At 54.8% G+C, this 20,735-nt stretch overlaps 2 protein-coding genes across 6 annotated transcripts in view; both read left to right on the top strand.

Moving 5' to 3' along the window:
• ANKRD13D (ankyrin repeat domain 13D) overlaps positions 1-8,725 on the top strand; it is an 11,296-nt gene extending 2,571 nt beyond the window's left edge. For both annotated transcript variants that reach the window (XM_019645103.1, XM_019645104.1), the window contains 10 exons: positions 21-210; positions 5,268-5,334; positions 5,755-5,836; positions 6,048-6,109; positions 6,204-6,334; positions 7,225-7,382; positions 7,484-7,600; positions 7,684-7,847; positions 7,926-8,017; positions 8,346-8,725. In XM_019645103.1, the coding sequence (XP_019500648.1) occupies positions 21-210; positions 5,268-5,334; positions 5,755-5,836; positions 6,048-6,109; positions 6,204-6,334; positions 7,225-7,382; positions 7,484-7,600; positions 7,684-7,847; positions 7,926-8,017; positions 8,346-8,559 (1,277 nt within the window). In that variant the 3' untranslated portion in view covers positions 8,560-8,725. The remainder of the gene's footprint in view (positions 1-20; positions 211-5,267; positions 5,335-5,754; positions 5,837-6,047; positions 6,110-6,203; positions 6,335-7,224; positions 7,383-7,483; positions 7,601-7,683; positions 7,848-7,925; positions 8,018-8,345) is intronic.
• Positions 8,726-9,637: 912 nt separating this feature from the next.
• Positions 9,638-17,334, top strand: SSH3 (slingshot protein phosphatase 3). 4 transcript variants are annotated; one of them, XM_019645126.1, is made up of 14 exons: positions 9,639-9,926; positions 10,385-10,422; positions 11,031-11,262; positions 12,189-12,307; positions 12,389-12,460; positions 12,822-12,887; positions 13,001-13,189; positions 13,271-13,364; positions 13,620-13,748; positions 13,831-13,877; positions 14,468-14,614; positions 14,811-15,011; positions 15,111-15,384; positions 16,321-17,334. In XM_019645126.1, the coding sequence occupies exons 1-14, from the start codon at positions 9,861-9,863 to the stop codon at positions 16,597-16,599; spliced, it is 1,953 nt and encodes a 650-aa protein (XP_019500671.1). In that variant the 5' UTR covers positions 9,639-9,860; the 3' UTR covers positions 16,600-17,334. The 4 variants fall into 4 exon arrangements, with proteins under 4 accessions (XP_019500672.1, XP_019500671.1, XP_019500670.1 ...); XM_019645125.1 differs by having other exon boundaries at positions 10,382-10,422; XM_019645128.1 differs by having other exon boundaries at positions 10,382-10,422; positions 15,209-15,384; positions 16,321-16,408.
• The last annotated feature ends 3,401 nt before the right edge of the window (positions 17,335-20,735 follow it).

The raw sequence follows: 20,735 nt of genomic DNA, 5'->3' as shown, positions 1-20,735 counted from the left end.
CCCCCCCCGCCGGCTGGCAGAGGCTGGAGCCCTGGTGATGGAAGTGGACCACGACCGGCAGGTGGTGCACACAGAGACGCTGGGGCTTGCCCTGCATGAGCCTGAAGTGCTGCTGGCAGCCATGCGGCCCAGTGAGGAGCATGTGGCCAGCCGCCTCACCTCTCCTATCGTCTCTACCCACCTGGACACTCGCAATGTGGCCTTCGAGAGGTCAGCTGGGGCCTGGTCACGCTGCGGGTGGTGCCCTTGAAGCTCCTGGCTCAGGCCTCCGGGAGGCTGCCCAGATGGGGGAGGGGGTCACCGCAGGCCCAGCGTCTGGCCCCGATGGCCCGCACATCCTGTGGCAACCTTGGAGCACCCCCCATGCCTGTCTGTACTGGCAGCTGTCTTCCTGGGGAAGAGGCACGGTCAGGGTGTCCCCTGTTCCTTGACTTCTGACCTCACATGTTTTCCCATAAAAACAAGGATTTAGGCTGTGATTCGGGGCAGCTGTTTCCACCAAAGTTGGCTCCTCAGTAGGACGGCTGTGTCTGGGCCAGAGCCCTTTGTGGGGTAGCCTGGGAACCTGACCCTTCCAGCCAGAGTGTTATTCCTGTGACAACATATGCCCCAGTTCCAATAACAGACTTCAGAAAGAGTTTAAAAAAAAACAAACTTTATTGAAATATAATTTCATAATATACCATGCAGTTCACGTATTTAAAGTGTGCAAGTCAATGATTTTTAGTATATTCACAGATATGCAACCATCACCACAGTCACTTTTAGGTTAATTTCATCACCTCAAAAAGGTACCGTGTATCTTTTGGCTATCAACTCCCATCCCCTCATTCCACCCCCAGCTGGAAACAACTTCTTACCTGCTTTCTGTCTCTATAGATTTCCTTGTTCTGGATGTTTCCTATGAATCACAGCATATCATATGTGGACTTTTGTAACTGGCTTCTTTCACTTAGCATAATGTTTTCAAGGTTCATCCAAAATAGTGCATATAATTACATTCCGTTTTATGGCTGAACCCTTTGTATGAATATACCACATTTTGTTTATTCATCTGTCCATTGATGAACATTAGGATTGTTTCTATAATACCTTTTGAGCATTGTGAATAATGCTGCTATAAACATTAGTGTACAAATTTTTGTGTGGACGTATGTTTTCATTTCTCTTGGGTATATACTTGGGAGCGGAATTGCTGGGTCATGTGGTAGCTGGAAATTTAATTGTTTGAAAAACTGCCAGGATGTTTACCAATGGGGCTGTAGCATTTTCTATTCCCACCAACAGTGTATGAGGGTTCCAATTTCTCCACATCCTCACCAACACTTATTGTTCACTTATTTGTTTTGGGGGTTATAACCATCTTATCGGGTGTAAAGTGGAATTGGGGGAAGGGGAACAGACAAGTTGCTGTCGTTTTGTTCTTCAGTCTAGTTGTGGAGGATGTTGCTTCACTGGCCCAAATTGGCACCATCATTGCGCTCTTCCCAGGTGAGGCAGATCAGTCACCGGCTTCTGGACGGCCGCTCACTGCGGTTGCTGGCCTCTCACGCTGGCTGCTGGCTACACACGGTAGCACGTGGCAACCCACTGCAGCAGGGGCTGCAGCCTACACCGTCGCCGGCAACTCACGGCAGCCCAGCTCCAGGTTGAGCTGTTGTTCAGCATCTTAGCTGTGGAGGGCAGTGTCACTGGCTCTCATATGTGGGATCCAAACCGGGGCCCTCTGGCGTCCCAAGCCAGTTCTTAACCATCGTGCCGCTCGGCCGGCCCTCAGTGTGGTTTTGATTTGCATTTCTCTAATGACTAGTGATGTTGAACATCTTTTCACGTGCTTACTGGCCACTTATTTATTTTCTTTGGAGAAGTATCTAGTCTGATCTTTTGCCCATTTAAAAAACTGGGTCATCTTTTTATTGTTGAGTTGTAAGAGTTCTTTATAAATTCTAGATATAAGTCCCATATCAGATATATGATTTGCAAATATATTCTCCCATTCTGCGGGTTGTCTTTTCACTTTCTTGATGGTGTCCTTTGAAGCACAAAAGTTTTTAATCTTTATGAAGTCCAGTTTATTTTTTCTTTTGTTGCTTGTGCTTTTAGTTTCTATCTAACAATACTTTGCCAAATCTGAAGTCATGAAGATTTTTCCTCTGTTTTTTTCTGAAGGTTTTATACTTTTAGCTCTTACATTTAGGTCTTTCACCCATTTTGAGTTGATATTTGTATATGGTGGGAGGTAAGGGTTCAACTCCATTCTTTTACATGTGACTATCCAGTTGTCTGAGCACAATTTGTTAAAAAGATTGTTATTTTTCCATTGAATGGTTGTGGCACCCAGGTGGAAAATTAACTATAGATGTATGGGTTTATTTCTGGATTCTCAATTCTATTCCATTGATCTGTATGTTTATCTTTGTGGTAGCACTACATTATCTTAATTAGTATTGTTTTGTAGTAAGTTTTGAAATCAGAAAATGTGAGTCTTCTGACTTTGTTCTTCTTTCTCAGGATTATTTTGGGTATCCTGGGTCCCTTGCAATTTCATATGAATTTTTATTCAGCTTGTCAATTTCTACAAAGAAGTCAGGTGGGATTGTGATTCAAATTCTCAACCACAGTGTCCCAACCGCATATTCCTAACTGCAGTTCGCTGAATCCATGGATGCAAAGGGTGGACTGTAGTTAAGTTTTGAGGGAGTCAAAAGTTATATAGATTTTTCAATTGCACGGGGGTCGGCACTGCTAATTCCCGCCTTGTTCAAGGGTAAACTACAGTATGTAAGTTTTGCACTTCTTTTGATACATTTATTCTAAGTGTTTTATGATTTTAATGCTATTATAAATGGAATTATTTTCTTTATTACATTTTTTAATTGTTTGTTGAAAATCTATAAAACTATAGTTGATTTTTGTATATTGATGTTATATCCTGTAACCTTGCTAAACTAAACTCATTTTTAAAATTCTAATGGCCTTTTAGTGGATTTCTTATGATTTTTCTATATATGAGATCATGTCATTTATTAATAGAGATAGTATTATGGGGGTGACTGGTTAGCTCAGTTGGTTAGAGTGTCATGCTGATAACACCAAGGTTGCTGGTTCGATCCCCGCATGGGCCACGGTGAGATAGTATTACTTCTTTCTTTTCAGTCTGGATGCCTTTTATTTCTTTTTCTTACTAGAACCTGATGTAGACTGTTGAATAGAAGTGGCAAGAGCAGACATCTTTGTGTTGTTTCCAATCTTAGGGGAAAAGTATTTAGTCTTTGACCATTAAGTATGGTGTTAATTGTGGTGCCCTTTATTTATCAGTTTGAGGAGGTTCCCTTCTATTCCTAGTTTGTTGAGTATTTTTATCATGAATTTTGGATTTTGTCAGATGTTTTTCTTGTGTCTATTGATATGATCATGTGACTTTTATTTTTATTGTATTGATGTGTGTTATGTCAATTGATTTTCGGATGTTGAGCCAACCTTGTATTTCTGAGGTAAATTCCACATGATCATGGTGTGTGATTCTTTTCATATGTTGCTAGATTTGGCTGGCTAGTATTTTGTGTTCCTATTAATAAAGCATATTTATCTGTAGTTTTCTTGTGATGTCTTTGTCTGGTTTTAGTATCTGGGCAATGCTTCACAGAATGAGTTAGTGTCACCTCCTTGTCAATTTTTTGCAAGAGTTTGTGAGTAATTGGTATTATTCTCTAAATGTTTGGTGGGATTCATTGGTGAAGCTCTCTGGGCCTGGGCTTTTCTTTGTGGGTAGTTTTTTATTTTATTACCACTTCAATCTCTACTTGTTACAGGTCTATTAGATTATTTCTTCTTGACTTTGTTTTGGTAGCTTTTGTCACTTTAGGACTTGTCCATTTCATCTAAATTATCTAATTTGTTTGGGTAGACTTATGTGTTGTATTCTTTTATAATCTTTTTTATTCTGTAATACCAGTAGTAATTCGCCCTCTTTCATTTCTGATCCTAGTAATTTGAGTATTGTCTCTTTTCTTGGCCAGTCTAGCTAAAGGTTTGTCAATTTTGTTGATCTTTTCAAAGAACCAGCATTAATGTCATTGATTTTTCTCTATTTTTCTATTCTGTATTTTATTAATTTTTCACTCTCATACTTATTACTCCCTTCCTTCTGCTTGCTGTGGGTTTAGTGTGCTCTTTTCCTGATGTCTTAATATGAAAGGTTAGGTTATTGATTTGAGATCTTCTTTTTTAATATAGTCATTAACAGCTATGAATTTTCCTCTAAGCACTGCTTTAGCTGTGTCCCATAAAAGTTTTGATGTTGTGTCATTTCCATTCATCTCAAAGTATATTTTGATTTCCCTTTTGATTTATTATTTGATCCTTTGATTGTTTAGTAGTGTATTGTTTGCTTTCTATTGGGTTGTCAAAAAAGTTGTGATGCATTTTTTTCAATGAAAAAATACGTCATGACTTTTCCGACAACCCAATACATATTTGTGAATTTCCCAAATCTTTTTTCTGTTATTGATTTCTAATTTCATTCCATTGTGATTGGAGAACATACGTATTATGACTTCTCTCCTTTAAATTTTACTGAGGCTTATTTTATGGTCTAGCATATGGCCTATCCTGAAGACTGTCACATGTGCACTTGAGAAGAATGTGTATTCTGTTGTTGTTAGGTGGAGTAGTCTAAAGAAGTCTATTAAGTCTAATTTATAATGTTGTTCAAGACTTCTATTTCCTTGTTGATCTTCTGGCTACTCATTCTATCCATTATTGAAAGTAGGATATTGATGTCTCCAACTATTATTGTTGAATCAGATATACTTTTATTTTTAACTTTTTATTATGGAAAATTTCAAACATATATGAAAGAAGAAAGAATAGTATAATGTACTTATCACCCAACTTCAGCATTTATCAATATTTTGCCAATCTTGTTGAATCTATCGTTCCTCGCCTTTTTTCTTTTTCCCTGTACTGTTTTAAAGCACATCCCAGAAGTCATATCATTTCAACAGTAAATGCTTCTGCACGTGTCTCTAACAGATTAGGATGTTTTAAAAATCCAACTCCAACACCATTATCACACCTAACAAAATTAGCAGTAATTCCTCAGTACTTTCAAATCCCCAGTCCTCGGTCAGTTATTCCAGCTGTCCAGGCATCCCCTGCGTGTTTCACAGTAAGAAGGCTAGTTGGAGGGGGGTCTTTGGAGGGCAAGGCTTTGGCTAGGGTTGGGGGGTTTACGTCCTCATGAGCTCCTGTTTGGTCTATTTCAGAAACAAATGTGGCATCTGGGGCTGGCGGTCTGAGAAGATGGAAACCGTTAGCGGCTATGAGGCCAAGGTAGGAGAGGCTAGTGGTGGGGGCTGGGGCAGGTGATAAGGACCAGGAACTCCTCTCCTTCTTTACAGCTTCTCATGTGGAGGGAGAGACAAAGTAGCCCTTGGGCTCCGGAAGCCCTGTGCGCCATGGGAATTCAGTGGGGCTTGCCTGAGCACCCAGCCCTTGCTGAACACATAGGGATCACCCCCAGCACAGGCCCCCAGCATGGGTTCCCCGCCCAAGGTACCGAGATAAAACAAGGACTGTTTTCCTCTCATTAGTGACTCCCCGGGGTTCAGACCCTCCCACCTCCTCCACTGTGGGGAGTGAGCTATCATCTGTTCCTGGAGACTGGAGGACTTGGGTCCTGTGGTGGTGAGGCTGAGTGTGGGGAACAGACTCTAAGCCCACAGCCCCCCCTGTGTCCCCCCTGTTCCCCAGGTGTACAGTGCCACCAATGTGGAGCTGGTGACACGCACACGCACGGAGCACCTCTCTGATCAAGACAAGTCGAGGAGCAAAGGTAAACCCAGGTGCGCCTGCCTGCTGCCCAGTCACACCATGTGGTGGGGTGACTCTGGTCTGGGGGTGCAGAGTATCTGCGACAAGTTGGGAGGCTGCCCCATTCCTGTCTGCTCTGTCTCCCCACTGATAGGAAGCTCCCAGGGTGGAGGGGGTGCAGTCTGGGGGCAGTGGCCTAAAGGCCCCTCATGGGCTCCCACCCTTCTCCTTAGGGGGGAAGACTCCGTTCCAGTCCTTCCTCGGGATGGCCCAGCAGCACTCCTCCCACAATGGGGTGAGCCAGGGTTGGGGGGCAGGGGCTGGGGACCACTGGGCAGGGCCAGGCAGCCGCCTCCCTGAGTACTAAGCGGGTCCTGGGGTCCATCCAGGCTCCTGTGCAGCAGGCAGCCAGCCCCACCAACCCCACAGCCATTTCCCCCGATGAATACTTTGACCCCAACTTCAGCCTGGAGTCACGGAACATCGGCCGCCCCATCGAGATGTCCAGCAAAGTACAGAGGTGAGGTGTGGGGGCTGGCTGGGGACTTCCCTCAAGGACAGGGACCCTGCCTGGTTCCCCTGAGCCCTAGCGGACTCCTGTCACACACGGGGCCCACCAGAATGGGGGACCCACTCACCCAGCTGGCTTCCCTCTAGACTCCACTCCTTGAGGGCAGGAGCAAGGTCTGTCTTATCCATGGTCCTCAGCGCCCAGCTCAGGGCTTGGCCCAGACGACTGGTCACTCTTCTTCGGTGAATGAATGCATGGACAGCAGCACCCGTGTGTGGCTTTCTATTCAGTAGGCACTTGCTGGGGGCCAGCTTGGAGCAGAGTGGAGAGGGCCCACAGCTCTACCGCCTCCTGGCTTTGTGGCCTGAGGAAATGTCTTCCCCTCGGAGAGTCTAGTCTCCTCAGTCACGCTGAGCCACCTGCTCACAAGGGCGCCATGAGGGTCTGATGGGCGGTGACACAGAGCTTACAATGGGCCCAGCACCGTCCCAGGGACCTCATGTGGACTCTGTCAGCCTCCCAGTGGATTTGAACCCTGGCACTTCCAACTCCTGGGTTGTGTTGGACCCCAAAGTAGGGCAAAGTGGGAGGCGCTGACCAGCTGTGGGCTGAGGAGGATGGGCTGTGGACGAGGTCCAGATGGAAGCCGCAGCCTGGATGAGTTGAGCCGGCACAAACCATCATAGCTCCAGCCTGGGCCCAGGGTCTGGGGGCAGCTGGGGGCATAGGGTGGGAAGGACACACGCTCCTGAGGGAGGCAGTCAGGGGCAACTGAGCAGAGAGGAGGGTACCCCAGGTCAGGCAGAGGGCATGAGTAAAGGCAGGTGTCTGGAGTGGGTGGTCTTTAGCACGGGGGTCACTAGGGTTCCTCGACCCACGTCCTGTGGTCGGCCGGGCAGGTTCAAGGCAACACTTTGGCTGAGCGAGGAGCACCCGCTCTCCCTGGGTGACCAGGTGACGCCCATCATCGACCTAATGGCCATCAGCAACGCTCACTTTGCCAAGCTGCGTGACTTCATCACCCTGCGCCTCCCACCTGGCTTCCCGGTCAAGATTGGTGAGAGGGTGGTGGGGCAGCAGGGGGGCCTCAGGCAGTGCCAGGGGCCAGGCGCGGGTGGGTCTCTGGCCGCAACAGCTCAGGCTGGGCTGTCTCCTCAGAGATTCCCCTTTTCCACGTGCTCAACGCCCGCATCACCTTCAGCAACCTGTGTGGCTGTGACGAGCCCCTGAGCTCAGTGTGGGTGCCGGCCCCCAGCCCTGCGGTCGAAGCTTCAGGTACCACTGCAGGAGGGAGGGGGCCGCACGGCGTGCTGGTCTCTGGGACCTGGGGGCTGAGCTTAGCCCGTCTGCCGTCCCAGGGAGCCCTTTCCCATGTGAGGTGGACCCCGCTGTGTTCGAGGTGCCCGAGGGGTACAGCGTGCTGGGTGCGGAGCGCAGCGAGCCCCTCCGCGATGAGGATGACGACCTGCTGCAGTTCGCCATCCAGCAGAGCCTGCTCGAGGCAGGCACGGAGGCCGAGCAGGTGGGGCGCGGGCAGGGCGGGGCCCTGGGAATGGGCCGGGGTGGCAGAAGTGATAGCTCTGGGCTCTGGCTGCTGCAGGTAACTGTCTGGGAAGCCCTGACCAACACCCGGCCTGGCGCCCACCCTCCTCCCCAAGCCACGGTGTATGAGGAGCAGCTTCAGCTGGAACGGTGAGGCCCTCTGGGGCTTATTAGGTCCATGTCTCAGCCCTGCCGTGCCTCTGGAGCCTGCCAGCCAGGGGGTCCTTAGCTGGTAGGGATGGGTAGCAGGCAGGTGCTGGTCCCAGGACCCCTGCCTTCTTCAGGGTCACCTGCCATCGGCATTGCTGCCCACCACCGAAGGTGGCATGTGGGAAAAGACAGGACCCCACCTTCTCTCTGGTCTCCCGCGTCGCACCCACCCTGTCCTTGTCCTCCAAAGTCACGTCCCAGCCCTTGGCCTCTTCCCCCAGCCTTGGTGCTCACTGGTCTGCTCTCCCTCTCATGCCTTGCCTGGAAGGGCTCTCCAGGAAAGCCTGCGGATGTCCACAGAGCCCAGGGGTCCGGGATCCCCTCATAGGACGCCCCCGGCCCCAGCCCCCCCAAGCTTTGAGGAGCAGCTTCGCCTGGCCCTGGAGTTGTCCTCGCGGGAACATGAGGAGCGGGAGCGGCGAGGGCAGCAGGAGGAGGAAGACTTACAGCGGATCCTGCGGCTCTCGCTCACAGAGCACTGAGCACCAAGCACCCGGGCCCTGGGAAGGAAGGCTGTCCGGGCCATTCCCCCACCCGCTTTTGTAACTTATTTATTTATAAACTGTCTGCTGCTGAGTTCCGGACCTGGAGCCCTGGGGGTGGGCTTGCGTTGGAGACCAAGACAGAAATAAAGAGACCTTCAGCGGCTGGGTTTCTCTGCTTAATGAGGGAGAAGCTAAGGGTGCTGAGGGGAGACACCATGGGTGATGGCCTCAGACCTGGGTTCAAATCCTGGCCGTGACCCCCTTAGCTTCTCTGAGCCTGAGTTTCGTCGGCTGTAAAAGGAGACCCACATCCCACCCTCCAGAGCCTCTGGGAGGGTAAAAGGAGCCAACACGGGTCCAGTGCCCATACAGAGTAGGAGTTCCATAAACCTCAATTCCCCTGAACTCTGTCCCACCTACTGGAGACCCAGGTTCCGCCTGCCACCTAGTCTGGCTTTCCCAGAACCCATTCATACTCCTATCAGGGAGGGGGAAAGGCTGGACTTCCAGACTACTTACAACCAGAGCCCCCTGCACCCCAGGCCCGAGTTGCTGCTCTGATTCGCATATTCAATCGGAGTGGCTTTGGGCAGGTCACTTCCCTCTGCTGCAGTTGTGAACCTGCTCAGCCCTGCCCACCTCCAAGGTCGCCCCGAGGCTCCCCTGGGAGACTTGGGGTTTAGTTCTAAATCCCACTCGATTTCCCCTGAAGCTTTGCATGCCTCCCAGTGATTCATGCGGACAGCGGAAGCATGAGGGCCGACCAGCATGGAGAAATATGCTTGCGGCGCCCCGCTAAAGACCCTCTGTGTCTGATCCTAAGATCTGTGTCCCCAGTCTTGCCTCCCTAGGTCCCATCTCTGCTGGGTAACAGAACGGTTGAGCTCAGGTGACCTAGTTGGGCGGGGCAGGGAGGGTAGGGGCAGGGGTGCTTCCTGGGAGGAGGGGCCGAACCCCGGACGCAGGTGGAAGGCTGTCGGACCTTCGGGCCCCTGCCCTGCAAGTCGCCAGGCTCTGCACCTGCGCCCCGCCCCCGGCTCCGCCCCCAACGTGTTTGGGGGGCGGGGGCGAGGCGGACAGAACACCGGGAGACGCGAGGGGAGGGGAGCGCGGCCGCTCTGTGCGGCCCCGCAGGCCGGGCTGGACGGGCGTCTGGCCCTTTAAGGGCCGCCCCCGAGGAGGTGCCAGGCCCTGGTGGCTCCGGTCTCTTCTTCCTGGTCCTGCGGGGCAGCGACTGTCCGTGTGTCTGTGGGGAGGTGCTGTGCCGGTGCCAGCCCAGGTGCCCCCAGCCTGGTCCCATGGCCCTGGTCACAGTGAGCCGCTCGCCCCCGGCCAGCGGCTACTCCACGCCTGTGGGACCCACGGTGAGTCTGGCTTTGCTGTGGTCCTGCCCACGCAGTTGGCTTCCAGCTGGGCCCGGGGGAGCGCGACCTGCCTACGGGCAGCTCCCCCTCAAGCCTGGGGGTTTGCGGAGGGGGACCCCAAGTCTCAGGCTGGAGGGGATTGGGGGGTCTTGAGGCTCCCGGGAACTTAGACTATAGCAAAACCCGGAGCCCTGAACGCCAGCCCAGCCTGCGGAGGCCCTACCGCCTTCCTGCCCCAGATCTGGGCCAAACTCTAGCACCCCACCCACCTTTACCCCCCTGCTGCCCTACCTGGACGTGGGCCTGGCTCCCCCAGTGCCTCTGGTGGGAAGGGTATCTGACACCTTTTCTGGTTTCACTGGAGGGGAGGCAATTCCTCCCATCCCAGCATTCCTGAGAGGGGAGAGCATAGTCCTTACCCCTCCCTCACTCTGCGCTGGGGACCCTTTTTTCAGCAGGATCAAGCCTCTAAGCGGAGAAGCCGGCTCCAGCGAAGGTGAGCACCTCCCCCCAGCACAGATACTACCACTCTGCCGCTGAGCCTGGCCACGGCCATCCTGGAGGGCTCACAGCCAAAGCCAACTACTAGATACGTAGGACAATGTTGTCCGTGGGAATGGCTGGTGGGCACGGCTGGCTGGCAGCACCGGCCTGGCTGCCCTTGCTTTCATCTTCCTCTTGGTCAGTTGGGCAGGCTCCTTCACCCACTGTGCTGGACCCTGGCTCAGGGCGGTGGTCACAGGCCCAAGGGCAGGATGGGACAAGGCCTGAGGATTCCTGGGTCCCCACCAAGCTTACAGCATCTTTTGAGTTAAGCAGGCGGGTGGGAAGGGAAAAGGAGCAACCACCAGCCCCCTCAGACAAGAACAGATGGGCTGGGGGCTTGAGAGCCTCCAAGGAAGGCACGGCTCTCAAAGTGTGGTGGCTGCATACCTGGGAACTAGTTGGAAATGCACATTCTCAGGCCCCCAATCCAGACCTACTGACTCTCTGCGGCTGGGGCCCAACACCTGCTTTAATAGGCCCTCCTCCAGGTAATTCTGACGTACCCCTGTCCTGAGAGGTACGCGACAGGCCGTAACGGTTTCCCCACTGCCTTACCAGGCAGAGCTTTGCAGTACTCCATGGGGCTGTCCTGGGACTGCAGGATGGAGGGGACAATGGAGATGCAGCTGAGCCCAGCCCTGAGCTGGCGGAGGAACCCCCAGGCGAAGAGCAACTCCACGGGCACCAGACAGACAATGGGCATGGGCCCCAGAGTCCCCAGAAGCTGGAGCAGAGTCAGCACCTCCACCTCATGGTGGAGCTGCTGAGGCCGCAGGATGACATCCGCCTGGTGAGGGGCCATGCAGAGCCCTTGGAGGGGGAAGAGAGCTCCCCTGGGGTGGGGGTAGGAGCGGGCAGAATGGAGCCAGTGTGTGTCTGGGAAGCAGTGGTGAGAGGGCAGGAGGCACCCTGGGGAGTGAAGGGGTTACCCAAACCCCTACAACCCTGCTGTCTCAGCTGGAGTTGTTTTAAAGGGCGAGGTCCTGTTTTCAGGTCTCTGGAGGACTGGGAAAGGACAGGGAGGTTTGCCTTTGTGAGTCCGTAGGGCCCAGTTAAGTCAAGAGCTGGGGTTACACAGGGGTGGGTTTCTGTGTCACCACAGCAAGACCTTCCTGACAGTGGGAATTGTCCATTAATGGACCTGCATTCAAGGGGCCTACTGAGCACCCACTGGGAGCTGGTATGGTGGGAGGGGCCCATACAGGGGATGGGACACAGACGGGGGCAGGAAGATCAATCCCCAGATGCTTATGGGACATCGCACTCTGTGCAAAATGGTGTAGTCAATCTTTCGTAAAGCTGAATTTACTCCACGGAAACACTGTCTTTTGTTGAGATTATGTCCTTAATATTTCTTTGGTGACAAACGTTTATTGAATGAAATGATGGTAATGGCAAATGAAAGCGTTGTTTTTTTTTTAAACCTCTTCCTAGGCAGAAATAAAAAATGGGCAATCTGTGTCAGACCCATTCTCCCCTTTTTTTCCACACACTTCCCCTTTAAGAAAAACCTTTTAAACATTTTGTTGGACCATGAAATCCAAAAGTTGGGAACCAATGAAATGTAAGCACTGATCTGGTATCTGGGGAGAAGGGGATGGGTGTGGAGGGAGCAGGCGGCAGGTCTGTTCTAGGCCCAGGTGTGTGGCCAGGTGGCGGGAGCAGGGTCCTCTGGGCCACCGTGACCCTGGGCTTCTCTCTCCCTATCTTCCCCAGGCAGCCCAGCTGGAGGCAGCACGGCCCCCCCGGCTCCGCTACCTGCTGGTAGTTTCCACGAGAGAACGTGTGAGCCAGGATGAGACAGTGCTTCTGGGGGTGGACTTCCCTGACAGCAGGTTGGGAACAGGGAGAGGAAGGGAGGGGGGCATGGAAGTGAGGTCCTGGGGAACAATGGCTTTCCCTCTGTGTCCTGCCAGCTCCCCCAGCTGCACCCTGGGCCTGGTCTTGCCTCTCTGGAGTGACACCCAGGTGTACCTAGATGGAGACGGGTAAGAGGTGGCAACTGGAAGGAGGGGAAAGGAGAGAAAGGGGCCAGAGGGTGGAATAACCAAGTGTGATGTATATGATGGGGGGGGGGGCACTGGGGAGCAGCTGCAGAACTCTAAGCTGGGTGTCTGGGGCATGGGCCTACTCTCCGCTGTACTTCGGATTTGCTGTGTGGTCCTGGGAAAGTCACCTAACGTCTCTGAGCCTCAGCCTCCTCTATATGGCAAAAGGGGCTGATTTTGAAGCTCAGGTGAGGTGTACATATTCTGAGGACCAGCCTCATGAGGTGCGAGTGAGTGGGCCTCTCAGAGGCTCTGTCCCAGAGCTTGGAGTTGGGTTTCACCCACAGCTTGCCTCCGGCAGGGGCTTCAGTGTGACATCTGGTGGGCAGAGCCGAATCTTCAAGCCAATCTCCATCCAGACTATGTGGTAAGGGCTGGGGTGGTCCAACCTCGGGCTGGCCTCCTCTCCTCGGAGATGGCTGCGGGTCTGGGTGGGGCCAGCAGGGAGGACAGTGTGGCTCAGCCTCTCTTCTGTTCCAGGGCCACGCTCCAGGTGTTGCACCAGGCATGTGAGGCGGCTCTAGGCAGTGGCCTTGTGCCAGGGGGCACTGCCCTCACCTGGGCCAGCCACTATGAGGACAGACTGAGCTCTGACCAGAGCTGCCTCAATGAGTGGATGGCCATGGCAGACCTAGAGTCTCTGCGGCCTCCCAGTGCTGAGCCTGGCCGGTCAGTGCAGGGAGGGGAGGAAAGGGGGGTGCCATGGTGGAGCAGGGAAGGGGCCCCTGGACTGATGGGTTCGGCTCTCAGGCCCTCGGAACAGGAGCAGATGGAGCAGGCGATCCGGGCTGAGCTGTGGAAGGTGTTGGACACCAGTGACCTGGAGAGCATCACGTCCAAAGAGGTGGGCAGGGCGGGTGCCAGGGCCAAGGAGGGAGCTGGACCCGGGTGGGGTGGGGGGACCCTCCAGCTGGGGGCCAGAGGTTTCCTCTCCTTGGAGCCTTTCCACCTGAATTTCCTCCTGTCCTGAACCCATCCCAGACGCTTGGCCTCAGCTCTCTGTCTAGATGGGACAGAGTATGGTCCTCAGAGGCCCCCGAGGGAAGGGTGGGACACCTGGAACCTGTGAGGCACCCGCCCCTCTCCTCCCTGCCTGCAGATCCGGCAGGCCCTGGAGCTGCGCCTGGGGTGCCCGCTCCAACAGTACCGCGACTTCATCGATAACCAGATGCTGCTGCTCATGGCCCAGCAAGACCGGGCCTCCCGAATCTTTCCGCACCTTTACCTGGTGAGCTGCAGGGTGAGGGGCGGGAGACAGGGATGGCGCAGCTGGGCAGGGGGCAGTGATGCTTCTCTCTCCCTGTCCATAGGGCTCGGAGTGGAATGCAGCGAACCTGGAGGAGCTGCAGAGAAACAGGTAGGGTTCCGAGCCCCCTCAGGACTGCCCGCCCTCTGTCTTTCCCCTTCGCTTGGCCTTGCTTTCAGGGCCACCTGGCCAGAAGCCCCCAGAGCCCCCTCAGCAGCTGCTAGCTCTGCTTCCAACAGAACAGCCCCCCTTCCCGCCTGCTGGCAGCTCCCTGGCCTGCCCTTCTCCTTCCCCACGCCGCTGTAAAGGGGAGATGGAAGAGCCCCTCTCCCAGGGGGACCTGGCTACCTGCTCCCATAGGTTCCTGTCACTTGTCCACCATGGGCTTCTGGGAAACCTGCTGTGGCACCTGTCAGCCAGCTGCTGCAGACCCACCCAATCTCAGACGAGCTCAGAAGTTGTTCTCAAACTGACTTCTGAGAATAGCAGGAGGGTCAGTGTTGTCGTTGACCCCAGCAGCTACCTGGACGAGCGGGGAAACAAGCCCAGTGGGCTGACGTGATGGGCTCAAGGTCACAGTCATCTCCTCCCACCATAACTGTGCTGCCCCCACCTGACTCTGAGACAAGAACTAAACAGAAACGCCCAGGCCAGCAGAGTCCGCTGGCCACGTCAGCCTGGCCTCGCATCTCCCACTGCAGGGTCAGCCACATCCTGAACATGGCCCGCGAGATCGACAACTTCTATCCCGAGCGCTTCATCTACCACAACGTGCGCCTCTGGGACGAGGAGTCGGCCCAGCTGCTGCCCCACTGGAAGGAGACGCACAGCTTTGTGGAGGCTGCCAGGTTGGGCTGTCCCCACCCCCACTGCCCACCCGGCCCCATCTTCAAGAGGTCCCATGCCCTCCTCCTGGCCCCTCTGGCCCTCGGGGTCCTTCCTGCCGGGGTGAGCCTGCTGCCTGCCCTGCCCCCACACTGCAGGGCCCCTCCCAGGGAGGGGACAAGGGTCGGGGGATGGGCTGACCATGCCTTGTCTCCCCAGAGCGCAGGGCACTCGGGTACTAGTCCACTGCAAGATGGGTGTCAGCCGCTCGGCGGCCACTGTGGTCGCTTATGCCATGAAGCAGTACGGCTGGAGCCTGGAGCAGGCCCTGCGCCACGTGCAGGAGCTCCGGCCCATCGCGCGCCCCAACCCCGGCTTCCTGCGCCAGCTGCAGACCTACCAGGGCATACTGACCGCCAGGTTCAGAGGGGACAAGGGGACAAGGGGACGGGTGGTGGGGTGGCTGCTTGGGGTGGCTGCTGGGTCACGCAGAGCTGACTCAGGGCTACCTCCTCACAGCCGGCAGAGCCATGTCTGGGAGCAGAAAGTGGGTGGGGCCACCCCAGAGGAGCCCCTGGCCCCTGAGGTCTCGACACCATTCCCACCTCTTCCGCCAGAACCGGGGGGAAGTGGGGAGGTGATGGCAATGGGGTTGGAAGAGAGCCAGGCAGCCCCAAAAGAAGAGCCTGGACCACGGCCCCGCATCAACCTCCGTGGGATCATGAGGTCCATCAGCCTCCTGGAGCCCCCCTCGGACCTGGAGAGTGCCTCAGGGGCCGGTGACCTGCCAGAGGTGAGGCTGGGGCCAGGTGAGCCCAGGCGAGGCAGGTGGGAGCTAAAAGGGGGAGGGGCAGATAGTGGGAGGATGGAGAAGGACCAAGACTGGTGCTGGACTTTCAGCCCTACGCAGGGGCACCTGAGCATGGGGACCAATCCCTGGGCAGCTCCCTCTGGTCCCCTCAGAGCAGCTAAGGAGACCTAGTGAGGGCAGGCGAGTGCTGCTTTCCATGGGAGCTAGAGAGCAGTCGTGGGACGAGGGGCATCAAGGGGGCTCCTCAGGAGGAGCTCCTCGGGGCTGAAGGCCGCAGGCAGCTCTCAGCCTGACGGAAGGACTGGCTTCCTAAGGGGCAGGGCTGCCCAGCCGTGCAGGGAGCATCCTCCAGGCCAGGAGGGGGACACCAACTGCTGATCTTGGCAGCCAGCCCCTCCCAAATCGGAGCGGCAACACATCAAAGGATGGGGTGCAGAGGGGTCATAGCGCTCACATGACCAAAGTCCTGGCTGATCTCCTAGAGGGGGGAACACTGGGGAAAGCCTTCCTGGAGGCGGCGCACTGGTGTGGAAGGATGCGGAGGAACGGATGGTTGATGGATGGAGGAGGCTGTCCTAAAGGCAGGGTGTCCTCCCTCCGACCCAGCTCAGGGCCCGGCACCCGGAAGGTGCTTCACTTGTGGATCACAGGACTCTTCAAAGGCAGAGGGGGCAAGAGGAGGAGGAGAGGGCCTCAAGGACAAGGCAGGGGAGCTAAGGAGGGCTTCTGGAGCCAGAAAGAGGCTGCAGACAGGTGAGGGCCTAGGCAGGGTGCCCGCAGGGCTGGGAAGTGGGACCTCGGTTTTTCTGTGTTCCTTCAGTTGCCGTGTCTGCACCTGCCCCCTCCAGCTCTGTAAACCACGCCCCTGCCCTGGAAAGGCTGCCTGTGACGCTCCTTCCTTACATTTGCACCCCCCAGGTTTTCTCTTCAGATGGGTCTTCAGATGAAGGCCCTCCGCAGCCCTCGCCTCAGCTCTCGAAGGCTCCGGGAGGCCGGCGGGCCCGCAAGGGGCCTTGGCCTGCTCTCAAGTCCCGCCAGTCTGTGGTCGCCCTCAACAGCGCCGCCCTGGTGGCCAGCCGGACCCAGGCCTTCCAGCAGCAGGAGCAGGGGCAGGCTGGCTGCTCCTCCGCACCCAGGCTCCGGAAGGTGGTGAGGCAGGCCAGTGTGGATGGCAGTGGGGAGGAGGGCGAGGCCTGAGGCCTCACACATGCCCATGCCCCCCTAGACACAAACAGAGGTGCCTCAACACACACAGCTCCTGGGACGAGCACCCCGCACTCCGTCAGCCTGTCTGCACTCCTCTTAGCTCCTCCCCCGGAGGCCCCAGACCCCCGTCACTACAGCCTCAGCTCCCACAGCCTTACGTCTCAGACCCATGTCCACCCGTCCAAGGGCTCAAGACTTTCTCTGTAATTGGGAATGTGGTGGAGAGACTGAGGCGCTTTGGGGGCCAATAGCACACTAGCTTCATTCTCAACTGCTGCCTGAAACACTTGCAGCCACGGAATAAAACACCGAGTGTCTCCGTGCAGAAAGGCTCATGTTCCCTCCCTCACCCACTCCTGTCTGCCTCATCCCTGCCCCATTTCCTTCCTGGGACCCTCCAGGCCAGAGAACCAGGGGCCCCCAAAGGCTGAGCGTAACCTCAGTCCTCAGTCCCTAGTCCTGGGAGGCTCTGAGGAGCGGAGAGCTGGGCCCTCTGATGGGGCTGGCAGTTCGGCCTTCCTCACACACCCTACAGCCTGCCGGAGTCTTTTGCTGTTGCCCCAGGATGCACCACCCCCTCCCCTGGCCTCTCTGCCCCGACATTGGCACTGCCCTGGGCCACAGAGCACCAGGCCAAAGAGATCTTTTTGTCCTTCACGGCCTCTGGCCAGTTTTTCATAATAGTATCTGGCTTTGTACTTAGAAATAAAAAACATTTTCATATTATTTTCAATTTTATGATAAAGCCATCTATCTACCCATCAGTCCAATTCTTCTCTGGTTACATGAGGAGTTTGGCCTCTCCTTACCCCCTCCAGTCTCCTCATAGAGCCCAGGTGTCTGGGGACAGGCCTGTTTGGGGTGGGGTGGGAGGAAAAATGGGGAAGGGGGAGCCCAGTGCTATCTCCCCCATCTCCTAGGGCGGGGCCTGGGTAAATGTTAGCTGCCCACGCCCCCTCGGGCGGGGCGGGGAGGGAAAAGTCTACACCGGGCAGCAGGTGCTTAGCTCTGTTGGGACAGCTGAAGGGAGTTACCGATGAGGAAATGGAGACTGCCAACGCCTGTCTGGACAGGACCAAGCCTGTTCCAGAAGCTAAGGTTCCTTTGGGACACTTGATGCTATTTATTGAATTCACTTTGGGTCCCAAGAATCCTTTTCCTGCTATAGTGCATTAGAGCCTGATTTTCCAAGCCAGCCTATGACTGCCAGGGAAGAAGGACCCTCTGTGGGCCCTCCCCGTCTGCCTCGGTGTTCCTTCTGCTCAGTTTTCATGTTCAAAAAGAGTTAAGTGTCTCCGTCTTTGTCACTTCTAGTTCACATTTTCTGCCCTATAACACACTTCTTGGTTGTGGGGTGGGTATGCAACTCCTTCCCTCAAAGCAGGCCTCAGAGGTAAGAGCTTGCACCAAATATTCTCATTGATTGAGACCTCACCCCCAGTTTTAAGAATAAATCTCTCACCCACACCCTGGTGCTGTAACCCTGCAGTACCGAGGGGCAGGAGACTTGGGTTCTAGTCCCGGCTTCACCATTTACAAGTTATTTCACCTTGAGTCTCTGTTTCTCTCTGTAAAACAAAGGGATTAGACCAGGAATCCCTAAGTGCCCCTCCTCCCACTTTGATATTTGAACAATACACGTCATTATACATTGATAGAATTCAGCCTCAACATGCTCTTTAGAAGAATCACTTGTACCTGTCTGTGGCTGGCATGCCTAGGGTCACAAGGTGGGGTCTAGAGAAGCTGGTTCTGATTCTGGACCCGCTTGGCTGGTCCACCCAGCCTGCCATCCTACAGCCAACCATGAATCCCCCCCAGACTGCCCTTTCGGTTGGCCTAGGCTGGGGCAGGGGGCGGGGGGGGGGGCAGTCAGGAGCGAAGCCAAGGCCAGGCCCTGCCCTCCTGCAGCCTGTGCAGCTAGGAAGACAGGGTCCGATCATGAACTCAGAGCTGTGAGGCCCACTAAAATCTATGGAGGACACTTGAAAAGTAAGAATTCAGCACGCCGGGGGAAAACTGCATCAAAAATGCAGACAAAAGATTAAGAACTATATGTATATACAAACACACAAATTGCTAAAGGGGCAAAAAAGTTTAAAAATATATGTATACAAAATGCAAAGTATGTCTCCCTCAGATCCTGTCTTCCAATCCTTCACAGGCAACCATTGTTACCAGCTTCTTGAATCCCTCCAAAGACATTCCATGCTTATGTCATCAAATATATTTGTGTATCCTTTTTTAAAATATAAATTATAGCATATTAACATACTATTCTGCTCTTTGAAAATGTTTTTCATATCATGAAGAGTTGCACACCAGTACACAAAGCTCTGCTTTATTTTTTTAAAGAGTAAAAAGCATTTATTTGAGCAAAAGGAGCTGCTGCTCTGCTTTATTTTTTAAATAATCACACATATTCTCTTCTAAGGAATCCATCATTTACTTCAGTGGTCATTTACCAATGAACATTTAGGTTGTTTATGGCTTTTCCCCCCATTCCAAGTAACTACCCTTGGATTACTAGATACTTTCTCGGGCACACATGGCCACTAAATCTGTAGGGCATATTTCTAGAATTGCTGAAGCAAAGGCTATGTGCATTTTTAATTTTGAAAGGCACTGCCTAATTTCCTTCTAAGCAGTTGCACCAATATACAGCGAATGGGAATGGCTGTTTATGTTCATAAAGGACTATGCAGCCTACACATCAGTGTCATCTCATAGGAACCTTGCAACACTCCCAGAGGAGAAAGGGCAGACAGTATAACGACCAGTTTTACAAATAAGGGAACGGAGGCCCAGAAAAGTAACCGTGTCTCTGATAGAACCTGAATCAGATCCTAGGTTTCTAGATCTCAGTCCAGGTGTAGTCGGTGGTAACACAGGTTCCTGACTCCGGAGAGGAGAGGGCGGTTCCGGGCAGTCAACGCCCTGAAATTCACCGTTCTGCCCAAGACAGGCCGAGGGTCCGGAAGCGCTGGGAGCTCCCGGGAGGAAGGGAGGAAGGGTCAGAACGACCCCTACTCACGGAGTCCCGATTTAACTCCCACCAGATTGATACAGGAGCTTCTCAGGAGCCGGAGCGGTCGCCCAGCCCCGACTTGCACACTTGCGCGACGAGGAGCTCGCGTCCCTCGTGCAGCCGGACTCTCCTGGGCCAGCTCCCGCCTTCAGAACGTTCTCCCTCCGTCGGACCCGGCTCTGCTCCGGCTGCGACGGGCCCGAAGCCAGCGCGGCCCCTCGTTAGGGCAAGTTTTCAAAAGGCAAAACTGAAGGCGCCAAAGAGACCGCGCCCCTACCTCTGTACCCGCACCCCAGACGCCTCAGAGCCGCGGCTGCCAAGAGAAACTACCTTTCAGGCCTCCGTGGCCTCTCCTACGCCGGCGGCGCCCGGAAAAGCGCCCGGTGGCCGCGGAACCCAGCGCCTCAACCCACCGTGACGCTGGGGCGCCATCTTGCGTCCGTTCCTCTCGCTACCGAGTGACAGCCGGGAACCACATTTCCCAGAGTGCCCAGCGTGGCCGCACAGGCGCAAAGAGCCCCTCTCGTTTCCATGGGAACCTCGCCCCTCGGGGGTCCCCGCCGCTTGACTATTGAGCGCGAAGCTGTAGCTCCCTTTCAGGTGCCCTGGAGTTAGGACGGGGTCTGCAGCCTGTTGAGGGGCAAAGTAGGGGGCTTGAGGGGAGGAGGCCAGGCGGCCCTGCCTTCCGGAGCCCGCGTTCCTAAATTCTGTTCGGCGTCCGGGCGTACGCGCGCACCTGGGGCCTCCGCGCTCTGAGGCGGAGGGGCTCTGCGAGGCGAAGTCAGTGTCTGTCTCTGGCCCGCGCAGCCCCGCTCGCTCCGCGTCAGCGCCTTTTCACCCCCGGCCGAGGGTCTGCGCGCCTCTGACAGGTATTCCCCGGGCGGGGCCCGGGCGCCACAGCCCGCGGGATGGTTGGCGCCGCACGTGAACGTGCAGGCAGCGCCAGGTCCTGCAAGAAGCGCAGCTAGGATTGGATTCCGCTCTGCCTCTGATGGATTGAGGACCCGGGGCTCACCCTTCTGGGCTTCAGTTCCCCCTCTTGTGAAATGGAGTTTGGGCCGGAATTCTCATGCACGTTGCAATCACTTTGCAGAGCAGC

The sequence above is a fragment of the Hipposideros armiger genome, unplaced genomic scaffold, assembly GCF_001890085.2.
Source record: "Hipposideros armiger isolate ML-2016 unplaced genomic scaffold, ASM189008v1 scaffold_93, whole genome shotgun sequence".
NCBI lineage: Eukaryota > Metazoa > Chordata > Mammalia > Chiroptera > Hipposideridae > Hipposideros > Hipposideros armiger.
This window is presented reverse-complemented; position numbering and strand designations above follow the sequence as displayed.